General features: G+C 37.3%; 1 protein-coding gene across 1 annotated transcript in view; it reads right to left on the bottom strand.

Annotated features, from left to right (window-relative positions):
* The window catches only part of MUC6 (mucin 6, oligomeric mucus/gel-forming), a 43089-nt gene that overhangs the window by 11832 nt on the left and 6650 nt on the right, over positions 1-24607 (bottom strand). The window contains exons 3-31 of the mRNA XM_036383203.1: positions 22390-22630; positions 21649-21775; positions 20439-20526; positions 19947-20056; positions 18779-18986; positions 17871-17993; positions 17091-17211; positions 16632-16770; positions 16369-16473; positions 15957-16029; positions 15554-15691; positions 14555-14716; positions 13979-14073; positions 13192-13324; positions 12301-12550; positions 11110-11162; positions 10877-10986; positions 9976-10127; positions 9070-9211; positions 8493-8603; positions 7934-8119; positions 7290-7529; positions 6707-6863; positions 5837-5980; positions 5252-5314; positions 4404-4452; positions 2930-3108; positions 899-940; positions 450-683 (exon numbers count right to left, since the gene is read on the bottom strand). Of these exons, the coding sequence (XP_036239096.1) occupies positions 450-683; positions 899-940; positions 2930-3108; positions 4404-4452; positions 5252-5314; positions 5837-5980; positions 6707-6863; positions 7290-7529; positions 7934-8119; positions 8493-8603; positions 9070-9211; positions 9976-10127; positions 10877-10986; positions 11110-11162; positions 12301-12550; positions 13192-13324; positions 13979-14073; positions 14555-14716; positions 15554-15691; positions 15957-16029; positions 16369-16473; positions 16632-16770; positions 17091-17211; positions 17871-17993; positions 18779-18986; positions 19947-20056; positions 20439-20526; positions 21649-21775; positions 22390-22630 (3975 nt within the window). The remainder of the gene's footprint in view (positions 1-449; positions 684-898; positions 941-2929; positions 3109-4403; positions 4453-5251; positions 5315-5836; positions 5981-6706; positions 6864-7289; positions 7530-7933; positions 8120-8492; positions 8604-9069; positions 9212-9975; positions 10128-10876; positions 10987-11109; positions 11163-12300; positions 12551-13191; positions 13325-13978; positions 14074-14554; positions 14717-15553; positions 15692-15956; positions 16030-16368; positions 16474-16631; positions 16771-17090; positions 17212-17870; positions 17994-18778; positions 18987-19946; positions 20057-20438; positions 20527-21648; positions 21776-22389; positions 22631-24607) is intronic.

Genomic DNA, 24607 nt, shown 5'->3' with positions numbered 1-24607 from the left:
GTGCCAGGGCCTAGGCATCCTTTGGCTGGAGATGATGCCTTGGGTTATGCCTCTCACTCAAAACTGTCCTGAGCTCTAAATTGGAGATGTGTTTCCAGTTTCCCTGCCTTTTGTTCACCCTGCCCCACTGTGCATTCTCAGAGCAGCACTGTAAGAAGAGAGAGGTGTTTTAGCTTGTATCTGATTGGTAGCTGTAGGGCTCATGGATGCCTGAACCCTCAATAGAGGCCTGTGCCACAGAGCCAAAGCCCTGAAGTTGCAGGAAGAAGGATACAGTCAGGGTCATGTGTGAGTCAGCCCCAGCACCTGCTGGTGTCCCGTGGCAATAGCAGGGGCAATTGAGAATGAGCACCAAAACTGAAGCCTTTGTGGGACATGCTGCTTAGAAGAGAAGGGTGGGAGCTGGAAGGAGCAGGCAGAGCAGCAAGAAGGGCAGGAGGGAGCCTTACCAGGATATGATGTTCCCAGCTGAGTTGAGGAGAGGGAAGAAGCAGATGAGGCTGAAGTGATGGGCAAAGAGCTGGAGCTTGGAAATGTCCTTGTCAGCGGAACTTCTGGGCTGGTGGCAGGGCTGGTCTCTCTCAGGACAGAGGTGCTGCTGGTGGATGTGGCAGGGGTGGTCTGTGTCTGTGTCATGAGGTGCTGCACAGGCTGTGTCAAGGTTGTTCTTAAGTGGGTAACAACTGCAGAGAGAAAAGCACAAGTTGATTTAGGGTGGGTCTGACAATTTGACATTCCCTGCCTTTTTCTGAAGTTCCTGAGGAAAGAAGAGCCATATTGGATGCACATGTTTCCCCTCCCAAGTATTCCAAACTGGGCAAGACCATCATCTGGAAAAGCTGAGGTAAGTGAAGCAGAGTTTTAGGCCAAGGGCATCTGTCTAGTCCCTTTTACTCACCTTCTGGGTAGTGCAGAGTGGTTGCTTCGGTTCCCTCACTCTCTGTGGTGAAAGAATGAATATTAGTAATGGTTGGGAGCTGGTAAGGTTCCTAGAGGAAACTGTAATTGCTTGCACAAGAAGACCAATATATATGCACCCCAACAGCATTTTGTGTGAAAAACCTGGATTTGGGAAAGAGTGTACAGATGCCCTCCCACTACAGTAGACTTCCCACCACACAGTGTCCCAGCCTGTCAGTTGCTAATGTAACAATTCATGTTGTCAAACAGCCTCAGAGGACACTGTCCTTGTTTGTATATTGAGTGACAGACATTCAAAAAGGTTAATATTTTGGGGGGAGTATTTCTTACTATGAAATATATGGGGGTGGGGGAATATATAATCTGTGGTCTGTGAGTTTTCAAGAACTTGCTTTGATGCACAGAGAGATTTTGTCTAAATTTGGAGGAACTGTTGAAGAGAAATTTTAGCTTTAACATCATATTTGGAGGTCAGATGCTTGCTCCATTGGCAAGATAAATTTCCATTTTAATCACATTTCTTGTCCATGTCCTTTCCTTTCTGTTAGCAATGTTAAGACCACTAGTAAGAATGCTTGGCTTTTTTTATAAGGAGTATATTGACATATGCCTTGTGAGTGATGGCTTCACCTGACAGATGTAAGAAAGTGCTATTTACCTGCTGTTGTTAGTTTAGGCTGGCTGAAAGTTGTGCTCTGAGTTGTGGTTTGAGTAGGTATTGAGGAGGTTGCCAATTCCGTTTTGGTGGTGGTCTTGAAGGGTGGTGAGGTGACCCCTGCTTGTTCTGTCTCAGTTGAAGTAGCAGTTGATGAGGCAGAAGGTGATGAGGGAACAGACTTTGGTGTAGTGGCCATGGTTCTTTTCACTGAGGTAGTTATGGAAGGGGTAGTGATGGTTGTAGTCATGTTTGGTGTGGTAAAAATTGATGTTGTATGTTCTTTTGTAGTAAAGGTAAAAATATAATGTGAGTAACCAATTCATAGAAAAATTAAAACCAGATAAATTATAAAGATATTAATATTTTAGAGATAATTCTTTATTTTTCAAATATTTTCAGTATGACGGTTGTATTCATGTTCTCATAAGCTTACCAAATATTTCTGAGCTTATATTTGTTTTCAATTGTCTCATGTCTATTTTCTGTTCTAATTTTCTGTATTTTTCTGTATTAGATTTGTTTAATATATAAGTAGTTATCTTTGTTGTCACTCTGGCTAAAGTCCATATGGGCTTTGTCCATTGGCTTTTATTATGTTCCAAATCAGCCACACTTGCAGCTTTATGCAATTTGTATTGAAAAGCTAAATAACATCATACTATAGACTGCCCTTCCCTCAGTGCAAAAATCATCTGTCACAATGTCAGCTTTCATGTGTTTTGACTCCTTTGGGACCTGTTTTTACCTCTGCTTTCCCTGACAGCCATGGTCCAAGATGGTTTATTGGCTGAAGTGCATGTTGGTATGAAGCTAAATGAGGCTCCACAAGCCACAGAATCAGAAAGTAATTTATGCTGGCAGAGTCATCCTCCAGAGAACAGGACTTTAGAAGGCTGGACAAAGATGCTACACTGATACCTGTGTGACTCTGCTTTGGGGCTTGCTTCCATAATTTAGAGTCAATAGATTGGGTGCTCCTTGAACTCCATAAATGAACCAGTGGAAAAGATGCTGAAGCTGAGCTAATAAATCCAACTGGAGCTGGGCTTGCTCACTGCTTATAGAATTTCTAATTGTCATTCTCAGATGACTACTCAGTTTTTGGTTGCATTTTTAACCTAATGCCTATATCCTATATCTTTTTATGCACTTTCAATCTACGCTTCTGAACATTTCTGGTTTACAAACTCCTTTCTGGAAGCCTGCTTTGCCTGCTTCATGATTTGGAGTCTAATGCTTGGATGTTGTCTGAATTTGAAATGCGTTCCTAGGAATGGTATCTCAACGATGTACAGAGGTTTAGAACAAGCTTATAATAATTTATTTTAGACAATAACACTAAAAACCTACCAGTAGTTGACTTTATTGTGACAAGAGGTTGTGGGGATGAAGTTCTTGGAACTGTAATTTTTGCAGTTATTGTTGGATTTGTAGTCTCAGGTGATACAGTTGTTGCAGAAGAAGTACTAGGTACTGTTGGAAGTGTGCTTCTGGTAGAGCTTCCTGTTACTTTAGGCTGCACTGTTGTTAATAAGAGAAAAAAAATCAAAATTAAAAGATGAGAAATAGTCCTCAATAATCTATTGATAACATATGTATATTAATGGAATTTTTCTAAAGTAAAACAAGTGTTTTTATAGCTATTAGCAGTAGCTACTATTAAAACCCATTACCTTATAAATTAAACCTTGAAGAGCTGTGATCCATTGCTTCCTTTGCTATTATGTGCAGTGAATACCATTAAACAGGTATTCTTGGAAATGCTTTATACCTTTTTCTTGACTTTAAAGTGAATCTCGCATAAACCCTTGTTCCTATCAGCAGAGATGGAACAATATTCCAATCTTATATCAAGTAGTATCCATAATTTTATTATTCACACAACCCACAGTATAAAGTTTTCCAATACTATCTGTCTTCAGGGAAATTAATGGAATTTCTAACAAATTTAAGATCAAGATCTGTAGATTTCTTTCCTGTATCAGGCTATAGGGGTTTGGTATAGTCAGTCACATGTTTCCATAAAGACTTTGTTCAATTGTTGAAGTGTTACATGGCCAGTCCCTGGTAAGATTTGGCATAAGTTTATGTGAGATCCTTTTCATCATAGAATGACTTGTGTTGGCTTAGACCATTAAAGATAATCTAATCCACTCCCTCTGCAATGAGCAGAAATGTCTTCAACTAGATCAAGTTGCTCAAATGCCCCTCCAGCCTTAATTGAATGCTTCCAGGTAAGGGGATTCAACGGTCTCTCTGGGCAACATCTTCCAGTGTTTTACCAGCCTCATCATAAACAATTTCTTCCTTATATCTAGTCTGAATTTTCTCTCTTCTGATTAAAACCATTACCCCTTGTCCCATCAGAACAGGCCCTACTTAAAAAGTCTGTCTCCATCTTTCTTATAAGCCCCATTCTAGTATTGAAAAGCCGCAAAGAAATCTCCATGGACCTTTCTCCTCCCCATGCTGAACAACCCCAGATCTCAGCCTTTTCTCACAGGAGAGGTGTTCCAGCCCTCTGGTCATTTTTATGGCCCTCCTCTGTCTTTCTTGAATTAAAGACTGGACAGAGCGAGCATTCCAGGTGGGCTGTCATCAGAGCAGAGGGGCACAGTGCCCTCTCTTGCCCCGCGGGCTATGCAGCCTTTGATGCTGCCCAGGATATTATGGTACGAGGACATTTTTTAACATTTCACCTTATGCATGTGAAACTGATAATGCAGCTATATCACACAAAAAAGAACATTACTGATTTCATAAACACTTATCAGGACATAATATCAGTGTGTAAGTTACACAATTGGTCAACTGCGTAAACTAACCTGGTGAAGGTGAAGATGGTTCGGGTGTGGTGGTAACATTTACTTGACCTGTTACATAAAGGCAAAACAGGTTATATTTGTGAATAAAAATATATTAAAATATCCCAGATGAAGTACATCTAATTGGATTGGATTCCAAGAACTGTGCTAATTACTGAGCTATTCCTGAAAGTATTTATTCTTACATATTTCAGTGGTCAAAATCACATCAAAGAACTTAATTATAAAGAAATCAATACATCTCATTATTATAATGAACACTAGCAAGTTTTTCCTATCTTTGTTATGACTTTTATGGCTAAGGGCACCTCAGTTTTCAGGGATAGTGGAACATAGTTTTGTATGTAAGGGAGATCACTAGCTGAGATCCTGGTTACCCAAGACAGAATTTTGTTTGAGAATTTTGTTCTTAAGGTTTTTTTTTACATCTGCATGAAAATCCAAACTGTCCAGCTAGAGTCTATCCACAACCTGATTTATTAAGATAGGTTTTCATGGAAATAAGACATATGGTAATAAACCTCAAGTTAATTAAAAAAAAATCTAGAAAGATATTTATTGAGTCCAGTAGCTAAATCTGCTCTTCTGCTACACATTTCCCTTTTTTTCCTGTGAAATGTGTTGAATACCTCTGAGACTCACAGCTCTGCTGGGCCTGTGACTCACACAGATTAGAACACCAATACTGTATTTTACAAGCAGTGTAGTAATGGGTTTATTTTGAAAGGAAGTTGTGTTTAGATGAACACTCATTTATGGAGAGATACTAGAAAAATATCTTTTCTGAGTCTGTGCAAAAGTTCTAGTATGGTTTTCAAGTTACTGTGGACAAAGAAATGCTGCTTACCACATGGCATGCACCTTTCTTCTTCATGGTCAAAGTATTCATCATGAGAGCAGTTGTAACAGCCTGAAGAAAGGGGAAGAGAAGTTTGTTTTACATTTCTCAGAGAAAGGCATTTAATTTAAACTATTTATAATTGAATATATTATATATCTGTTATTAAAAAAATAGTATCAAGTTCAGCATCACCTATTCAGGTAAGTATTTCCAATATTATCCTCCGAAGGAGGTTTTGTCTATGTAGGAATTTGTTTAGTTTCTCCAGCTATATCCATTTGTTTAATAAAAATACTAATTTCTCTCTCCACATTTTCTTTCCTAAGTACAGTGCATTCATTGACTTGGTGCAAGTCAGAATTTCTCTTCCAGACAGGCTGAGCTTGATGTAAAGCTAAATTTAGTACGTCTACTGAGTTGATTATGTATTTAAAACACTACTAGTAAGGGAAATATCAGCAAAACTTCTTCAAAAATAACATCAATTAGATTATCATTATTTAACTGTGGCATGACTGATAAAAAAAACAAACAACAGCACTGAAACAATTATGTTACTCTTTCCTGGTTAACAGTAGTAGAGATTATTACCTTCAATATTGACATACTTGTAGTTTTGATTTGGACAGTTACAAGGCCTGTAGTGCCAGGTGCATTTGTCATCATTGTATCCACGGGAAAAAGCATCATCAATTCCTTTTCTATTATGAGAATTGTAATACTCACAATAGACAGCTAAAGAAAGGACAAGCAAGAGAGAAGATTTTTGTTTTTCAAATTAATGGCATGATACTTCCAAAGTACTAGAAGGAAGACAAAATCAATTAACAGTTGGAATAAAAAAACCTTCACTGCAGTGATTAGCTTCTGATGTAAATATGTATTTTAACTCACAGAAGTCAGATTCTTTTTTGCAAGTTCAATGTGATGACATTTCCACAACTTTTCATACACAATATATTGAAATGTGGAAAGAAATCATCAAAGATGACAACTCTAACATTGATTTATAGCATGTTCATCCTCTTTTTTCCTTTGTATTTGCTGTTTTGGAACACCTTGATGTCATTTTCCTGTTTTACAGTGTTCCAGCCAACGCAGCTGTCTACATTCCCTTGACATCCACAGAGAAATTGATTTCACCATAGCTCAAATGAAACATATTTTTTTACAATTTCATGCTTTCTCTGCTGGCAAACTCACAGTGCACTATACACTGATAGCAGAAGAAACAATCTACTTTCTGTGAGCACATTATTTTCTCCCTCATTATTCCATGGTAAAAAGAACTAAAATATTTTGGTAGAGATTTCAAAACCCAGGTGACTGAGGTTAACTCTTTGCCCATGGACAAAATGCAAACTTGGAGGAAGTTATTACTAAGTTTCCCATGTTGCCAAATGAATATACTGACAATAAAAATCTCTTAAACCTGTTTAAGGAGAGCTTAAGGAAACTCACGGCAGAACTCAGGGGTCCTCCAGTCAATGCAGATGCCCTTTTCCAAGCATGCCATGGCATAGACTGCGATGGCGTCACACATGCACTGGCAGTCCCCTCCAATGTCACACCCACAGGAGTCTCGGACACAGGCCTCATAGTAGGGCATCCGATTCACCTGCATGGCAAAAGGAAGGGATTCATTTTCCAAGATTACTCTGTGCCTATTATACTCTAAGTATATGCATAGCCACTGCAGCATTAGCCACATTTCTCACTGGTTTTCACCACCTGAAAATGCATTATCAATATCAGGCACCACCAACAGACTGACTAATTCCTGATTCTTAAGTTTTCATTCATTTTTTTGCTCTTGTAGTTTTAGCTAATCAGTTAATGGCATACATAGCATCTGTGTTCACAAAAGGGCTGGTGAAGTGGAAATAAAAAAAAGAAAATTAACATAAATGTGAGCCATAAGCATTTTTATATGTATTTTGTTGAAACATTTTACCAAACAGAAAATCACCTGTTGGAGCGTGAGCATTTGGAAGAATACAGATTATGCCTATAAATAAAAAAAAAAGAACAAATAAATTCTTACCTTATTGTGACAGGCAGAAAAAACATGACTGTTGATGATGGAACATGTCTTTTCTGCCCATGCTTTACGATAAGGGTTCTTGCTACAGGGGTCCACTACAAAGTACACATCCCCACAGAGAGGATTCTCTTTCCAAGAGTTGACGAATTCCAGCTCGTTTGATGCCACGTACTTGCTTCGAGTTTCAAAGTCATCCCTCATGTTGCCATTATAGTTACCACACAAACCACAGATGGTTTCCTAGATTCAATGAAAGCACCAATATCAATTCAGCAAGTTACAGTTCTCACCTTTCCTTTTGGTCACTGACTGTTTCCTGTGCTTTAGGAGTGAATGTCATCTACAAATACTCTCTCATAACGTACTTGTGCATGGGTTTCTCCTCTAAACTGTAAACTGTCACCAAATTCAAACATGCAGTTACATAAATTACAAACACTTAGCTCAGAAATTTCCTGAATGCAGTATAGAAATTCCTTAAAAGTTAACCTCTTGTGAAGATCTCTGCTGTTTTGGAGATAATGATAAAAATGAATTGCTGGTAGCATTTCTGGAAAACCTTTGCCATCACAGAGATTCAAGGCAACCATGATCAAATGTTCAATTGGAATGGAGGGACACTTTAAGGAAATTATTTGCAATACCTGTGTTTCTCTGGAGATCTTGATGAAGAAGTTCATGTGCTTATTCCAAATAAGAGTCATGTTGTATTTTCCTGGGATAATGATGTCAAACATCAGGTGAAGGGCATTCTTTTTCACTTTGTATCTTATACCAGGATTTTCCCCAGAAATAGCAAAGGTTTCATCTCTCAGTATAATTGTCAGATTCTGGAAGAAAATTTATTTGGAAGTTACAACTTACCAAGTTTCAGTATTTTCCTAGCTGAAGTTCAGCTGCTGTGATACTGCAGCAGGAAAACAGTATTTTTTTGATTGAGCAATTCACTGCAGAGTAAACTTAAAAATTTCCTGGCTTCTACATAGACAAGATTCTTGGAGAATGAAACACAACATGAGAATTTTAAAAACCCAAACAAACAGCTATGGCATTTCCTACTAAAACCTTCTAAAGGCTCTAGGTTTAGCACATAGATCTTGTAAGTGAAATTTTCTCTTAAGATACAGCTAAAGCTTCCAAAAACTGAAGAAAACCTGTTCTTAAAATCTATTCAGTTGGATAATGGCAGAAAGAAGAGCTTACCCCAAGGTAAATGCTGATGGATCTGGAGCACGTAACTCCTGATTTCCCACAGATGACATTCTCAGTAACAATTTTGAAAGAGGAAATGGGTCTGTTAACACTGCAGCCATCCTAAAAAAAAACCCCAAAACAAACCACAAGAAGCACAAAGGCTCAGTAGACTGTGCCTGAAGTCTTCCAATTTAAAATGTTAAAGTATAAGAAAATACAGGATGCTTAAAATGTCATGAGTAATTCTGTTTTGGGAGGCAATGACCTCTGCTTTGCTGGTCGAACTGATGTAACTTCCCTAAAAGACATATTTATCTTGTACAGCATACAATGACTGTTAAAACATATTTTTTAAAAACCTAAAATTGGTTATAATTGCATGAAAATCATGTTTTTTTAGAAGCAAAATATTTTCATTCTAACCATTGAAATAAACATAATATATAGAAACTCAGTAAGTGGTTATAAAGATTCAAAGTGCTGTATTGTTTATTGATGCATCCTAGCACATTTTTGTTAGTCTCTTAAATTCAGCTATTTCTTGATGCTGAGATGCTGCTGCAATAACCAGAAGGAAGCAGGTTACCATAGCTAATATGTATTCACAGTTGCCATCAAACACAAAACGCTGTCCATCAAAGGTGGTGATGTGGCCTTCTCCATATAGATTACAGGTGGAGGAACACCTTGTTTTCTGAACACATTTCCATTTGCCTTTCGTGCAAGTGCTGGGAGTGAGAACAGAAACCACGCTCATATTTCAAAGAAATGTCATCGTCACCTGCTTATTTTTATACATATCCACTTTTATCAATAACATGTTCAATTAATTAACTTATGTATACTGAGGCCAAGTTACGGTTAATATAAGAACCAGAATTAAAATTTATGGACTGCCTAGAGAATGAATTAATAATAAAGAAGAAACCTTTTTGTACTTTTGTACTTATTGTATTTTTGTACTTTTTTCATTAAAGAAATAGTATATAAAACCCATTTATTTTTGCTCTTAATGAGATCAGAAATCACTGCTCTGTGTAGTTTGGGGAGTGGTTTTTTTTTAATAATAAATTAGCAACTGGAAAGGAAATAAAGTACTTTGAGAATGCTGCTAAAGAGATGGGAATCTTTTTGGCAATGGTTGCTTTTATCTACAGAAAAGAAAGATAGATTTTGCCCTCATCTTTACTGAAATGGGTTGTTAATAATACTTGACTTTATATAATTTACAGTCACAGGTCCTACTGATGCCTTTATTCCTGAACATACATAAGGCAGAAATTATCCCTGAAGCTGCTACAATGACTCTTATCCATACATACATTATCAAATGTTAAGCTTCTCTCTCTTGTTAATCCCTGTACTGTCATGGTATTTCTTCCTTTCAGCTATTGCCATTTCCTACTCTCCAGTCAGTTAAACACTTAGTTTTAAGTGACTGTACACTTCAGTGAAACAGAGAATCAGCACTGAAAAACCCTGTGATTCTTACCAGATCTCACATTCTGTCTGGATTTGTTCACCTCTTCCATAAGCAAGGCCACCATATTCACATGGACACTCCTCAGCTGGCACACACCTGCCATCGAGATTTTCATAGAGGCCATCAGCACAGACACAGCCTGATTCACACTTTGTGGGTATCTGGGAAAGGCCAACAGATTGCAAAACAAAAAGAAAAGAATGTAAGATGCATTTTATCCTGGATGCAAATGGTGTCAAGAGTTAACCTGTGCTAGGTTCTGTTTGGGCTTGATTTTAGTTTTGTGATGTTCCTTGTATTAATATGCTGTCAGTTGAACTAGTTTCACTGAAGCTGTAACTTATACTTGTGGTCTGAGATACTAAACCCATCTGAAGACTCTGAAAAACTTATTTTCCATCACTACCAGTCTTTCAAAAACAGTACAACAGAATATTCTTCATATCAAGGAAGCTTATTACAATTTTTCCAATTTGTCTGTTTCCTTAATATAAGAAAACCCTATCAGGACAGCCCAGATCTTCACCTAGCCCAGGTCTCCTGCATTCTGTGATCAAAAGCAGCAAAGAGTTGAGAAAAAATAGAACAGGAAGCATAAACCCCGTATTTCCTTTCACATGGAGTCACAGCTTATGGAGTACCTGAGCCAGAGATTATATATGGAGTTAAGCATCCTTAATGTATTTTTATTCTAATAAAATTTAATTCATTATTTCATGCAATTAATTTCTTTAATCACTTCTTAAATATGTGTACAATTTTTCTGTCCACAGCCTGATATTTAACTGCATCATGTAAAATAAAATAATTCCTTTAATTTCACTAGAAGCAATGTAGTCTAGTTCTAAGTAACAACTAGAACATTCTACCTCTCTCAAAAGGATAAATATCTCAGAGTTGTGAAACTCACACATTCAATTCCAGTAGCTAGCATTTGACAGGTAGGGGCACATGCAGCTCCATACTTGTTTTCTAAATTGTCAGAACATGATATGTATTTCTTAGGAGCTTTGCAGTTTTCTAGGAAAAAGGAAGAAAAATTAACATTGAGGAGAAATTAACATAGAAGAGAACAGTGAAGTAGTAATTTTACAAAATAAAGGACAGAAAATGTTTCCAAGTAAACAATATCAGGACTCATACCTGCAGGATTTTGAGGTTTGCCTGTGCAACTTAGCCTCCCATTAACACAGTAGCTAGGAAGAAAAAGAAAAATCAATGAAAGTCTCTTCTAAGAAAGAAATTTTGATTTTTTGCAAAATTGTTTTATTAAAAATGTTTCACTCATGTTACTACCTCCTTCCCATCCTTTGAAGTGGAATATGAGTCTTGAACTTGTCTCTTTGCTTTTTGTATTTTGAAGTAACATCATTTTGGAAAGTGAATGCCTGTTATCACTAGTAGGCAATTGTCACTAGGAGGATGGCCTATCAAGTTATTCCAGAAGTTTGTCTGGAATATAGCTAAGTGCTGTTGACAAAATCTCCTAGTAGGAATAATCAGATCTCAGCTATTATTTTTTATTTTTCTTTGTAACATTTCCAAGCTGAAGGTAAGTAAAATGTTTTCTACTCAGTCAGAATATCTACAGTTTAGAAAAGGGCAAAAAAGTTGTCTTGAAAAATAAATTTATGCTATTAAAAATACAGGAGACTGTACTGGTTTGGGCTGGAATGGAGTTAATTTTCTTTTTAGCAGCTCAGTGGTGCTATGTTTTGGATTTCTGACCAAAACGTTGCTGGTAACACAATGTTGTTTTAGCTGGTGCTGAACAGTGTCCCAGCATTCTTTCTCCTCAGGCCGCCCTGCCAGGGAGGAGGCTGAGAAGCAAAGTTTTTTCATTCTGAGCAGAAACTGGGAGGGGACACACCCAGGAGAGCTGACCCCACTGACCAAAGAAAGATTCCATACTATACCACCTCAAGCTCAGCAATAAAAGCTCAGGTAAAGAAGGAAGAAGGAGGGATGTTCTGAGTTACAGCATTTATCTTCCCAGCAAACCATTATGCATGGCAAATTCCTGTTTTCCTGGAAACATCTGAATGGCTGCCTGCTGACAGGAAGTTCTGAATCAATTCCTTACTTAGCTTTGATTGTTCATGCTGCTTTGCTTTTAAATAAGCCTTTTGCTTATTATTCATTAAGAAATTTAGTAAACTGTCTATATCTCTACCCATAAAGTTTCTTGCTGTTGTCCTGATTCTCCTCCACATCCTGCTGGAGTAAGTAGCTGTGTGGTGCTTGTCTACTTACTGCAGTTGACCCTTGACAGAGACATGAAGACCCCCTCATCTCCATTTTCACTTTGTTCTCCTTTAAACTTGACACACTTACCAGGTGATCCCACCAGTCATTGTTGACTGGTCAGGCAGGATGTACTTTCTGTCCTCTAAGTAGCAAGGACAATGAGATTTACGAACACACTCATTCTTGTGGTTCAGGTACGTTCCTTTAGGACACTGGCACCCTTCAATAGGAATATCAGTTGGATGGCATTCCAGGGCTCGGTTGGAGAGTGACAAGCATGTCCTGTCACACGCCTGAGTGTTGTAGCTGAATGTTTGATTGCCAGTGCAAGTAATGGCTATAAAACAAGACAAGAGCGTATGTTAAACTCATTTACTGATTGTCTTCCTTGTAAAAGATAATGTCCTTTTGCTTATGTGCTGCTTATTTTGTGCCAATAGTTTCATTGCTTAATGCTTCCAGCTGCTTCTCTTCCTGTGGATGTGGAGCTCTAGCAAAACATGTTGCAGACCAAGACTTAACAGCAAACTATGCAGTTATTCAGAAGTTTCATGCAGGTAAAATACCTTACAGCTTTTTTGTGAATCTTGGAATTTAATAACGCAAAGGGAAGCTTAGCAGAAATATCAATGTATTTTTGAGTAACAGTGAAACCCATGCCTGTGTCTGAGTTTCAAAATTATAAAATAAAATCTGTAGAGAGTTTTCCCTAGTTCTCTCCCATTTTACAGGATAGCTTTATTTTTCTGGCTATTCTGTACCTTAATTATCAAGTCCTGGAAGTATCCACATGCTCACCTTAAAGCATATGAATAATCTTTTTCATATAGTCTTGAAATAACAACCCTGTTGAGACAGACACTGGAAAGGTATCTAATAGTTGGATATTTGTTACCCAATTGCAGGTCTTCTTTCTGATCACTATTTTCTCATTACTCATCTGATGGCAGACCACTAAGAGCTGGTTCAGGTACTCACTGCAATTGTCCATACTGCTCCTCCAGTTCTCAAGGATTAAACCCATGGAGCTGCATGCTCGTGCATATGATCCCAGAGCAGAACAAATATAAGGAAAGGTCTCTTCATAATTACAGGCTTGGTAGACACATCTCTGAAACCCAACACACAGAGAGTACTTTGTTACTGGGGACCAGACATTGGAAGTGCTAAACCCTGAAGGTATTTGAAAGACATGTGGATGTGACATTTAGGGACATGGTGTAGTGGTGGACTTGGCATTGTTGTATTTATGGTTGGACTCAATGATCTCAAAAATCTTTCCCAACCAATATGATTCTATGCTGAACTACAGAACTAAGTCACACAAGATACATATTACTGCATAACTAAAACTCATGGAAAATATCTGAGTAATTGCATTGATGTAAATAAAATACACTTAGTACCCTAAAAAATGCCTTTGTTCATCTGCTGCTTCTCATTTTTAATATTCAAAATGTTCTGCGTAGATTGACAAGTATACTAAACTAGATTATGCACATGGTAAAAATCGACACTTTGCACAGTTAAAGTTGTTGTCATGGACAACTGCAGCATGAGCAAAAATATTTTCTGATTCACAGGGATGGGACTGGTGCCTGTGACCAAACAGACTTTCAGTGTGGTGGAGACATAATTTTCAAAACCACACCTGTTCCTAAGCTTCTCTGCATTGCTGATTCAATGCGTGGGACACCGTATATGAGTCCAATCTGATTTATATTTGGACTCCCTCTGTACAACATCCATCATAACAACTTCATACCTTGTAGAAAGGAATAGGGTTCACCACAGCATGGCATTTCTCAAACACTGTACCCTTCTTGGTCAGAACAGAGCAATGAGTCTCAGCAGATATTTCTAATGAAAGTAAACAATAAACATTAAAAAGGGAAGGTTAGGAGGAAAAATGGAAAAGGAAATTTTCAAAAATTTGGTGTTTTAGGCAAACTTTCGGCAATGATGCACTGAACAACAGGACAATTCCTAGCTTGTTAGCTTTCAGACTCTATTCTTGTACAAGTAGCTCAGTAGAGCTTTTTTTTTTCTTTTTCACAATTTATTTTTTTTAAGACCAGTAGCAACAGAGAGTTGGGAAGACAAAACCTGGATTTCAGTCTCAGTACTGCTGAGCAAACCTAAGACACTTGTGGACATTGCAGTTTCACTAGACAGATCAAACCACTCTCATTCAGCATCTCAATCCCAGATCTGAATTTGTGAGGTTCAGTCCTCTCAGTCTCTGTTTCTGTGCAGCTCTCTCATTTCCCTGGTATGGGCTTATGGAAGTGTCAGACAATGCCAGCTGGAGAGATCAGTTACCACAGCATCATGCACTTACTGTTCAGTTGGCTCAAAGCACAAGGGTCAGTCTCTCTCTCTAAGGCAGGATGGCAATTTCCTGCCCTCCAGGAATCTACAAACAGGGAGGCTGTCCCTTCAGTGATATCCATGCTAGTCATGAAGTCATCTGTAGTGTCTCCATTGTAGTTGCCACACAAACCTGACAACATCAGAAATGCAAGGGATGGCGGAAATTAAATAATGTGTGCACAGTGGCCTATGTTTCATTCTATAACAGTGAGACAATTGATTCAAAAGCTCTACATAGAGTGTCAATGACTACTCAGGTCAAGTAGCCAGAGAATGTTGATTATGTACACATTCAGTCACTGAGCCTCTGCCTCCTCAAGTTAAGAGTGTCAGCTTCTAATCAATGACAAAATCATAGAGAAGTTATTGTCTTTTTTTTCAGAAAAAAGTGGTTTTAAATAATGTAAAAAAGAAAGGCCATGAAAAGCTTTTGAAGTTGCATGTTTTCTTATGTATATTAAATGCATAATGACAAAGAATATGCATTTAGGCTTTTGTAAAAGCCAAAGCCTCTCTGTAATTCCCCATAATCAGAATGCAAAATACGCTGGTGTAGCTAATGTTGCTGTGCAATAAACATCCCCATCTGGTGATTACCAGCTCAGAAGCTTTTAGATTCTTAGGCTCATTATGTTTACAATGGTCGTGCACTACATTCAAAGAACTTTGTGCTCCAAGATGCAGAGACCACACAGACTTATTTGTTGCTCCTTCACTGTGTAGTATAGCACATATTGAAAAAGGCACACATAAAATACAGAACAGCATTGTGTTATGTATGAAAAATGCGACACCTTTAGTTTCTTTGATTCATTTTAAAGTTATTAGTGAAAAATCAATTCAGTTTCCAATGTATTTTTTTGCTTTGAATCTGGAGAAGAAAATTGATTTCCTAAGAGATGAATACTAAGTTATCAAAATTATACTCCCTATATTTCCTCTTTTGCAAGGGGACTTGTTTACTTACCTAGTGTTCTGCCTTTGAATTGTGATCCAACTTTCACATAGGCCTGGAACACAGGCGATGTTTGAACTACAAGTTCCAGCCCAAAGTTTGTATTCATCTGAACGTACATGGAGGACTGTCTGAAAACAGTGATGTCTCCTGAAGGAATAAGCACGTTTAAAAATAGAGATGTTGGTGATACTGCAAGGTAATGATTTTAACACATATATAAATGTTCTAGCACTCTGTCTACAACTCTTCTCCCACACACAACTCTCCACAGAGGAACAGATGTAGCAGGAGAGACTTTAACCTTCCTCTAAAACCCCTGGTATTAGCAATTGAAAGATGGTGAAAGATGCTGGGTTGTGTAAAAACAGACAATTTAATTTGGATATAACTTATACTCCCCCTTTTTTTTTACCTGATCTGTAAGGCAGCCGCTTGAGTTCATCATCATCAGTAAGGAGATCATTCTGAGAAATCACAATTTTGTCCTGTAAGAAGAGGACATGGAACCAGAAGTAACTATCTTTACATATGGTATTTGTATGTTAAATTAAGCAACTGTACTGTCGATGATCTATGTAAAAGAAAAAAATTAATTCAAGCATTTTCTCACACTATAACATGCTGCTCTTAGCTTTCACTCTGAAAATACCTTCCTGAGTTGATGTAGCAACTGAGATCTTTACTGTGTATACATGAGCAGAAACATATCTTTAGTATTTACCATCCATAATTTTTAAGTTCAAGCTACCAGCAATGACTTTGAGCACTTATTTTGCTAATCTAGTGATAAAATCCTGGATGGAACCTGTGAAGGGAATACCTACCTTTGCAGACTGGTAAATTATAGCACTAAGTGAGGTCTCAGAATGAGAATAACCAGTCTTTTCATACACAGCCATTAGGGTTCCATTGTGTGGCAGGCTGGAACTCTGGAGGGAAATGGAAAAGAGAAGTAAAAAGAGAAGCCATGTCAGTATAACAATGATTTGTAGAATAAATATGTATCTTATGAAGTCCTCAGTTTGTGTTCCAATAGGAAACCAAATACTGACTAAAATATATCCATCTGATATTCTGTTGAAATTACCTTCATAAGAACATAAGTGCAAACCCCGTGGAATCGATATGGCCTCGAATCAAACGTGGTAACAAAGGAGCCTCCTTCCAGTGAACACCTTCCAGGGCAGGGCAAGTCTTTGCAGTTCCATTGGCCCATCACACATTTACTGCAGAAAACAAGAAATTCTGTGCAAGATTATTCTTTTCTTCATGTTCTAAAAGCTCGGCTACTTCCTAGCAATGAAATATGTTGTTTTTATCACTTATCTCCTTTTGTTTTCTATGCTTTGATCTTCTCTGTCTACATATATATCAGTTGAAGTTGCTCATCTTAATTCAAAGTTGCTAAACTCTTTTACGGATTGTCAGTAAACTTTCCGAAACTGTGAAAGGTGCTGCCCTTTGAAAAAATTTTTTAGGCAAAATTTTCCAATGGTCTGGTAAAGGTACTTTTTATTCTCTCATGGAAGTAACTGTCACTACTCACCAGGTCCTACAAGCTGCTTTCATTGTCTCACCAGGAGCATATGTTTTCCCATTCAGTGTACATGGACACTGGCTGATGTGAACACATGTCCGATTCTTCGAGATATCATCAAGAACAGTTCCTGCCAAAGAAGATAAACAAAACATTTTTCTACATCCTCACTAGCACTACAGTAATTATGGCTTGAGTGATTTCTGAAATTAGCCTGAGAATGCTGTTCTTGCACAGCCAGTGTCCATACTCCGAGATATAACACGCAGGATATTTTCTCCTAATTAAAATGAAACTGAATATTCACAAGTGACAACAGCTTTTGACTACTTTGTCATATGAAAGCAAAGTCAATTGTCCTATTTTGAAATGCAAATGATAGGATTAATCACAATTTCTGTAATGAGTTAATCTTGAATTATTTTAAAGGGAATTTACAAAATTCCCATAATACTGCAGAAATACTCTGAAGCATGCTACCTCTTCCTGGTGTCTGATCAATGTATATTTAAGTAAAGAACTTTAAGCAGATGGCATATCTTTCTCTCATCACAAACCATGGTCTTGTGAGGAAAATGTATTCATAGCTCTGTTCTTGTGAAGAGTGACCATCCATCTTGAAGGACCACAATTACTCAAGACTCCAGTTACATTATGTTACCTGAGAAAGAGCAGCAGCACAATGCCCTGAAATGCACAGCTAGTTCATTATTAAGCAGTCCATTCCACTTGACTGGATATGTGCAAAAAACATTTGTGTGATCCATTAAGAATATGATGAAATGATACCTTCTGGACAAAAGCAGCCATAGGTACAGTGACTGGAACAGCTGTACTCGGGGTTGGAACAGGTTTTAATACACGGAGAACCACATTCCTCATAGATTTGGTTTGCAGAACATTTTCCCACAGCTGCAGCAAACAGTGGGAGTGTTAAGATTTTGAAAGTGTAAACATAGAATATTTCACCTGCTACCTAGCAAGGAAAAGACCTTCTGATTTCTGACACTAACATTCTTTTATCCTGCCTCAATATTAATTTCTTCATTTGAGTACTCTTTATTCATATATCATCATACATTCATTCTGGCTTTCTTTAATTTTTCTTGCCCAAAAAATTGGAAACATTTTTTCAGAAGCTTGGAGAATGACAAACAGGCCATACTGCAGCCTAATGAAGTACCAAAAATCAGATTTTCTGTAGTATTTCAAGGTTTTGCTTCCAAGCAGTCATTGTAAATAAGAACATCTGAAAAAGGACTACTGAAAATCATCTTTTAATAAAAGGAGCTATGACAATTATTAGTAAAAAGGTTCAAAGACTTTGGGGGCTATTGAAAAGTGCTCTCTCTTCAATGGCTAATTTTCCAAGTACAGTTATAAGAAAACTGTTCTTAGAACAAGCAGCCCCCTCCTGTAGGAAGTTTGAGAAGTTAAACAGTTTTCACTTGGTGGATGTTTATCTGCTTTATTGTCACTGATCTAGACATAGGAGCTATGTTTTTGAGCTTCCTTCTTTGAGGTTTCCCTGCTCTCCTTACAGCTTTATCAAAGAACACTGTTCTCTGTAGAAAATCATTTGTTTGATTAAAGACAGTAGAGATTTTTTAAAATATTCCAGTTATTATCCTTATCCCTCTATTTAAGACACAGAAAAGTTAAGCACAGTCTCTCATGAATAAACCATTTGAACTTACAGCAGAAGTTTTCAGTTCTCCAGTTGAACACCATTTGGTGGGACATGGCACATTGCCTGGAATACTCTGACAGTGTAGAGCAAGTGCAGTTGTTTTGTCCTGGCTCGCTGCAGTCCTGCATATCAAGCTGGCAACGAATGACAAACCTATCCTTGGGCACACTGCAGGTTGGTGACACCAAATTAAGTAGCTGAGAGCAGATCATAGCCTGAATAAAAAGAGAAAGAATATTGTTCCTGGTGGTGTTTCCTTCATATGAAAACCACAGTGGAATAACACTGCTAGTTATTCCTAGTAATATGCCAGATTTTCTTGTTACTTTGTTTGCTTTCCCCCCAGAGTTTTATAATGGATATTTGACTTAAAATGCATGAGAAATTCACAGATAGAAAGGAATATAAATTCATTGTACAATAGAAAGAACTTGATATATTGAAATAATTCCACTTCTCATTATCTTGAAAATTAATTCACTTTCTGTGCCATCAGCCCCCCTAAAAATGGCTGAGAACATTACACACAGGAAATGTGTTGTGTCTCATGGCAAACATGACACAACATGTTCCGTGAAAAACATCCCAGATGAGAAGATCACAAAATTCATTCCTCTTGGAGCACACACTTGGTGCATTTCTGTTGCCTGCATGTTTGTGTTTCCTATCATGTGCCTACTGCAGTGTAAGGTCTCAAAGGTTCTCAGGCACACTGATTTTCTTTTCACTTACAACTGTGATAGCTGTTGATGGTGGTTGTCCCTGTTATCAGTGCTGTTATCTGGCAGTATGTCATAGGCATTGTGAATATCTTCAAATCTGTTCAGCTTATAGTATCAGGTCTCCAGGTGTTAGATAAAAAGTTCTTAAAGCTTTACTGGTTTCCATGAATTTCCCGTGATAACCTGCCTGGAATCCCAAAAAGTTCTGAGCTAAATGCTGGTTGATTTTTATGAGTGATTTAAATCTAGCCTCAAAATCGCCTGCGGCCTTTTGTTCAAATGTGGTTTTAATGCAAAGAACTCCTTTCTCATATCATGCTATATAGATGTTGACTGTACCCATTTTCATGGAAGTAATTTTTATGAAACCACTGCCCCTCTGTTGTTGATTTCTATTTATCTTGCCCCCTGCTAAGAATTATGCTGCAGAGAAGCCAAGAAGATCTTTCTTACATATTTTTTGTGAGGAACAGCAGAAATTGGTATCTCCTCAGACAGGCAGATCTCTGATGGATCATCCATTTTTTGTAATGCAGCAAATTTATATGTATCCAGCAATTTACCTGGAAATTAAAGGGTAATAATTTGTCAGAAAAAAGACTGCATTGATTTGATGTAGCAAAACTCAGATTTTACTCTTTGACTGTTAAATGTCCTACTAGTTAATTTTCCCAATGATAAAAACTGCCTCTTGTGGAAGTCAGGAGAGTTGATCCTTACCACCTGTTTCTAAAAGAGAAGAGTCCTTATCACTTGTGTGAGGAACCCATTGTATTATGCTTATAGCAGATAACAGAGTGTAGCATAATCACAGGAGGAATGTTGGCGCCCCATGGGACTGCTTTACTCAATTCTGATATGCAGCAATGCTGTCACAGTATTCAATTTTCACCTTGACTCACTTTAACTCATTCTCCTCCTTTCTGAAATGTCCTTGTCTCTTACCTTCACGGACAAATTCATTCAATTCATAACCATCATAGTTCCCACACATTCCACATGTTTTCCCCATGTATTTTTTTTCAGCCAAAACCTAAAATAAAAAAGAACAAAATATTTTAAAGGATCACCCTAAGTAAAATTATCTATACAGCAATACCTTTCTCAAACAAATTCACTGCAAGCACTCAATTAAAAGTGATTCTTCTCATTAATTTCAGTGACTTTTTGGAGGAAGAATTTTGTATACAGTGAACTCTTTTCCCAATAGGCAAATAGTGATTTTTAAAAATTAGTATTTAATAAAAAGAATAAGATTTAAGACACAGGGAATTGAGGGGGATAACATTCTAAGGATCCAGGAAAAAAAAGAAAATAATGTTGAAGCCTTGCTAATATCTCTGTTGACAGAGCACAAATTTCAGGTTTCTTCTCTTAAGAAACTTAAGGTTACAGGAAGAAAATCTATTTTCAGAAGAAGGTGATTCAGTTCTCTGTTGTTCTGGAGACTAAAATGGTAGTATTACTACTGGCTACAAACAATGAATTATTATGAAAATCCTAGATCAGAGAAATAAAACTTTATTCTTTGTACAGTCAGATTAACCCAACGCTATCATTTTCTCTTGTGATATCTTATCTCATGTGATAATAATGCTGATAAATCTCCCAGACAATTTTCTACATCTCCTTGTTTTAGCAAACTTAATCAATTTAGAATTCAGTGTCTTTTGTGGTAATAATATCAAGGTCACACTGAGAAAATGTATTGGGGATTTTGAAAGGAAAACGTGAGAAGATTCGGAAAAAGGAAAGAGAAAAGAAACTGGTAGAAGCATTCGATATTTGAAACCAAAAGATGTCCCAGGGAAGCCCAATAAAAAAGTCGAAACTATGGCATACAGTATTAAGTTCTACACAACTTTAAACATCTCTTAAGAAAAAGATTGCAGCTGCTGGAACACCCTGAGGAAAGATTAAAATGTGTGCAAGTATCCACAAATCTCAGCACTGGTGGCTTTAGCTAACTACGAATGCTGCAAGGGAAAGTAATATGCAAAGTTGATTATTTCAAGAGGAATGGATAAAACAGGAAAATAATAAATATCAAAATAGTAAATACTTGCAAAAGCACCCACTAAGTTCAGAGAGTTCTTGCCATTCCAGTAAATCAGTGACAATTTTCTTCTCTGCTCTATGAGAACATTTTACTAACCATGAGGTAGTCATCATTGTTCCACATGACCACCAGCTCCATCTCCATCAGCTTGGCTACCAGGCGGATGTTGCGTCCATAAGGTGCTATTTGGATTCCATTGCTGGTGTAAGGCAACTGAACGACACTGAAATAAGGGGAGAAGAGAAAACCAACCTCATAGCAAGATTATGCAGGTATTAGTTATTTATTTTGGATATGATACATACCCAGTCTGAGTACTTGCAGCAACATAAAACAGAATTTTTTTCCTTTTTAACTGTGACATTTCAAAACATATGAAAGTCTGTTGATTGAAAATCCACATGAGCTGTTTCATAGTAGGATCACCAAAAAATGGGTTGCAGTGATTGTACTACTGACAATGTTTGCACAGGACTTGGCATCTTCACTTGGTTTGGTTTTATTAGAGCACAGTTATTTCTTTCAAGAACCATGAAGCTGATGTGGTGAAACTAACGCTGATTCTCCTGAGGAGAGTCTATGGCATTTTAATATAAGAATTATGACTGAAAATTGACAAGATCAGAGAAAGCTATAAAGGGAATGTTGTAGAGTATGAGTGCTTGATGGGAAGCAATGGGAGTAGAGTTCAGTTAGGTGTGTTAACTTTAGTAATTTGTTAATTCATTTTTGACACAAAGCAGTCATCAGTGAACCTGCTATATAACTCCCTGCAGCTGTTATGTAACTCCCTGCCTTCTCTAAACACTTCATGCCCCATTCATGACAGAATCTTACCCAACACTCCTGATAGAAATGCTGCCTTTCTCAACTATGACAACAGAAGGTCCAAGCTCAATAATGATCCTTGCAATTTTTTTGTCCAGCCCACGACGGAACTGAATGTTGAAGTCTGGGCTGGTCTCATCACATACAGTAGCAAAGATGTAGTTGCAAGTCCCACTGAAGTCATACTGGTATTTATCAAAGGTTGAAAAATGCCCTCCTCCCCAGGTAGAACAGGAATCCTTGCTCAAAACTACAAAAGAGAAAGAAACATGGATTTAGCATATTTGCTCATTCTAATTAGCATTTCAAATAAAATACTGGACAAGCTAATAAGTTTCTGCTCAGATTAATTCTGTAAACAACATTCTAGCCCTCTGTTTTTTTTATTCTTTTGTAATCTCAAAATTTTATCTCAAGTCAGGAAGTGAAACAATATTAGGAGTGAGAGCAATATTCTCATTTACTGTAAGCAGAGGAGAATTCCCTAACTTCCTAGATTAGGAAAAGCCCTTGCAACTCCTAAGGGTAATATAAAGATTTACCTTTTTATTTCAGTCTGCTAGATCTGTTTGCAAAGGAGACAGCTTGCTACTGGATAGAGCCTTAACATCTCAGGCACAGCATTTACCAAGCTATGGCATTACCCTATCATAATTAACCGCATAGTCAATCACCAGATATCCAAAGACAGTCTTCAAAGCCCAGCTTGTAATTCCTCACTCTCTCAACTGTCTATTTGTGCGATGAAGTTCCAGCCATTTTTATAAATATATGGATTGTTTTAATCAGTTTTAATTTTTAAGAAGTAGTCTGGAATGTTCATCTGAACAGAGAGATGTTCATATGTGGAAATGAGTCAAAAAGAGATACAACTCCAGCTGTTAGATAGATCTCCACCTACTTACAGCATTTGAACAGTCCCTCTGAACTGATAATTTTATTGAAGTACCTAAAATCATGTCCTCAGTTTTGCATTTCCAGACTTAAGATTGTTACTTTCATTTTTTAATTATTTCTGCTTATATTATCATATGAAGCTCAGGTATCTTAGCATATATCTTAGAGTTACAAAGTATCAGATAAGTTTATCAAAGTCTACATGCAGTTTATATTTATTGTTTTAAAGCCAAAACATCTCTTTTAACTGTAGAGAAGAGATCAAATAACTGCAGAATGCTACTGGTTTTATCCAGGTCACGCAGAAAATACTGTTTCCCAATGAGCAGTTACCTGCTGGCAAAAAGTACTCCTCTTCCACACTTCTGTTGTGTCCTGAAGGTCTGACTGGAAAATAGGAATTGTCTGATTGTTATCATTGATCCTTCATGCCCAAGTCCAGCTTGTTTAATATACTGTGCCTGAGTGATACTGACCACCAAACCCCAGAGTGTGACAAGGAATGATTACCCAGGGCTGCACAATGGTCAGAGTGCAAGAGGTGCCCCTTTCAATAAACACAGGAGCATGGTCACTGTATTTGTTTTTATTTAAATCTTATCAAAGAAAAATAACAAATGGGAATGTCAATAACTCAAGCAAGTTTAAATCCAGATTATGTGTTTGTCTTTTGAGTTCAGCTTTTACTAAATAAAATCTGGAGATTTTCTTTTAATTAGTCTATATCCATGCTCTACTGTTTCTCTTGCTGTAAGAACATAGAGCAGACAGAGATGAGTTCCTGAATATTTGAGAATTTTTTGTCAGATTAAAAGTCTTTCAGCTATTTTTACTTTACAGATGAACTCCATGTAGCTTCTCTATGCTTATACTGAATGAGAATTCTCCTAATTCAAGCCACTTTCAGTTTCTTCTGCCTAAATAAATGCATATTATAATACATTTTCATTTTATATAATTATTTTTCTTCTACACCTCCACATTTACCCCAAACGGGATAAAAAATTTCATTTGGCCACTGGAATGCAACAAGCTTTGGAGTACAGAGAATTGATTTCTAATGATATGCAGAAGCAAAGCATATTTTACTGTAAAACCTTAAAAATATTAATTACTAGGTAGATTGTCTGTAAATAGACTAGGATAGAAAAAAATTCAGAATATTAGGACTTGTGTCCTTACTTATTTTAGAAAGGATCTTGTGAAAATTTTGTGTTTTCAGAAGGGTCATAGCCTTCTGTATCCTGTAGCAGAGTAACATCATATCCCATAACATATATCATGTTTGCATGATGACATTCATTCCTTCTTGCCATGGACATGGAAAACT

The sequence above is a fragment of the Molothrus ater genome, chromosome 6 (genome assembly GCF_012460135.2).
Source record: "Molothrus ater isolate BHLD 08-10-18 breed brown headed cowbird chromosome 6, BPBGC_Mater_1.1, whole genome shotgun sequence".
NCBI lineage: Eukaryota > Metazoa > Chordata > Aves > Passeriformes > Icteridae > Molothrus > Molothrus ater.
This window is presented reverse-complemented; position numbering and strand designations above follow the sequence as displayed.